At 43.5% G+C, this 2,104-nt stretch overlaps 1 protein-coding gene across 2 annotated transcripts in view; it reads left to right on the forward strand.

Moving 5' to 3' along the window:
* LOC128694939 (neural cell adhesion molecule 1-B-like) overlaps window positions 1–1,671 on the forward strand; it is a 216,112-nt gene extending 214,441 nt beyond the window's left edge. For both annotated transcript variants that reach the window (XM_070094367.1, XM_070094366.1), the window contains exons 14-15: window positions 278–657; window positions 1,536–1,671. In XM_070094367.1, the coding sequence (XP_069950468.1) occupies window positions 278–646 (369 nt within the window). In that variant the 3' untranslated portion in view covers window positions 647–657; window positions 1,536–1,671. The remainder of the gene's footprint in view (window positions 1–277; window positions 658–1,535) is intronic.
* Window positions 1,672–2,104: the final 433 nt, after the last annotated feature.

The following is a 2,104-nucleotide window of genomic DNA, read 5'->3' on the forward strand; positions in this document are numbered from 1 at the left end:
CCACTGGCTGCCTAAAAAGCCACTGACTGCCTAAGAAGCCACTGGCTGCCTAAGAAGCCACTGACTGCCTAAGAAGCCACTGGCTGCCTAAGAAGCCACTGGCTGCCTAAGAAGCCACTGGCTGCCTAAGAAGCCACTGGCTGGCGATCCGTTTCCTCAGTATAGATTCCTAAATGTTGCACAAGTCTCTTATTCATAAAGAAATATATTTTGTTCAATATTTAGGTTTAATTTCGAGTATTTTTCAGTGACACCCTTCTCGTCTCTTATTCTTCAGGTGTCTACAGGGATACCGAGGGAAACAGACGCCCTCTTGGAGGATACCTCTTCTTCAGTAGCCAACCAGAGCGTTTTACCTCCCGAGGTATCCTCTTCCTTTCCCTGCCCTTCTTTAACCCCCTCCTGCTCTGCCTCCTTCCTTCCTTCAATCCCACTAGCTCAAATGAATCCACATCCTCCTCCATTCACATCCTTCTTCCCGGAAGATTGTGGTTCCCCTCCTTCGCCTTGTCCTAGGAGCTCCCCAGGAGAGCCGCTTCCTCGGGGGCAGCCAGACCTGTGCCCGAAGGATACCCCCACCTGCGCCCCCGTCAGAACCATGGTTGTTACGTGCTCCCAGGGCGGCAACCACGAGAGCTCCGTCTAGTGCTCGGTCAGGTGAGCGAGAGAGAGCGAGAGAGCGAGAGAGAGAGCGAGAGAGAGAGAGAGCGAGAGAGCGAGAGAGAGAGCGAGAGAGAGAGCGAGAGAGAGATCGAGAGAGAGAGAGAGAGAGAGAGAGAGAGAGAGAGAGAGAGAGAGAGAGAGAGAGAGAGAGAGAGAGAGCGAGAGACAGAGCGCGAGAGAGAGAGCGAGAGAGAGAGCGCGAGAGAGCGAGAGAGAGAGAGAGAGAGAGAGAGAGAGAGAGAGAGAGAGAGAGAGAGAGAGAGAGAGAGAGAGAGAGAGAGAGAGAGAGAGAGAGATCCCAGGGAAGACGGAAGGTTGAGAGCTACACAAAGTGTTGAGTAATATTTATAGCTATGCTCACTGTATATCAGATTCAGGTTAAATTCGATTGTTTTCCTTCTGATTACTAAATATATTTAAATTTTCAAGAAATTAAAATTAATGAATGTGTGTGTGTGTGTGTGTGTGTGTGTGTGTGTGTGTGTGTGTGTGTGTGTGTGTGTGTGTGTGTGTGTGTGTGTGTGTGTGTGTGTGTGTGTGTGTGTGTGTGTGTGTGTGTGTGTGTGTGTGTGTGTGTGTGTGTGTGTGTGTGCGCGCGCGCATGCATTTTAAGTATGAATGAGACAGTGTGCAAAATATATGTCCTATGCACATATATATTTGATAACACTGAAGATAAAAATTAATTTTCACACACACTAATATATATATATATATATATATATATATATATATATATATATATATATATATATATATATATATATATATATATATATATATATATATATGAGAGAGAGAGAGAGAGAGAGAGAGAGAGAGAGAGAGAGAGAGAGAGGCAGCAATTTAGAACATACTTTTTTTTACAACAGCTTAGTTACCAACAACGAGGCTTGTAAGAGATCAACAGCTACCAACGAGAACAACATAAGAGACCAACATGGAGACCAACTTAGAAACCGACATATGCCAACGACGTCAAGAATGGATTTCATACCTCAAATAACTTCATTCAACTTGTCGTGAATGCACAGTCTCAAACACTGCACGCAAATTCCCATCTCACATAACTTCACATGATTGCTCATAAACTCTCATAACTGCACAAATTCACATGACTGCATGTATGACAACAGTTTCACATGACAGTTCACAACTTCGCATGACCAAACATTACTTCCCATGACTGCACATCACACCATAACTATGCATAATTAAATTTAATTATATATAAAACCACAATCAAATATGACTACGTGACATGAATGCTCATGTCACATACTACACATGATTGTGCATAGCATCCCATACCACACACCGTTCTACATCACGTCACAAATCCTCATAAATGCAGATGTATATACAGTATTTGCTGTATAGACAAGACATCGTCACATCAGAACATTAATTCACATAATACGCAAATTCATACGACTGCACA

This window comes from Cherax quadricarinatus, chromosome 45 (genome assembly GCF_038502225.1).
Source record: "Cherax quadricarinatus isolate ZL_2023a chromosome 45, ASM3850222v1, whole genome shotgun sequence".
Taxonomy (NCBI): Eukaryota; Metazoa; Arthropoda; class Malacostraca; order Decapoda; family Parastacidae; genus Cherax; species Cherax quadricarinatus.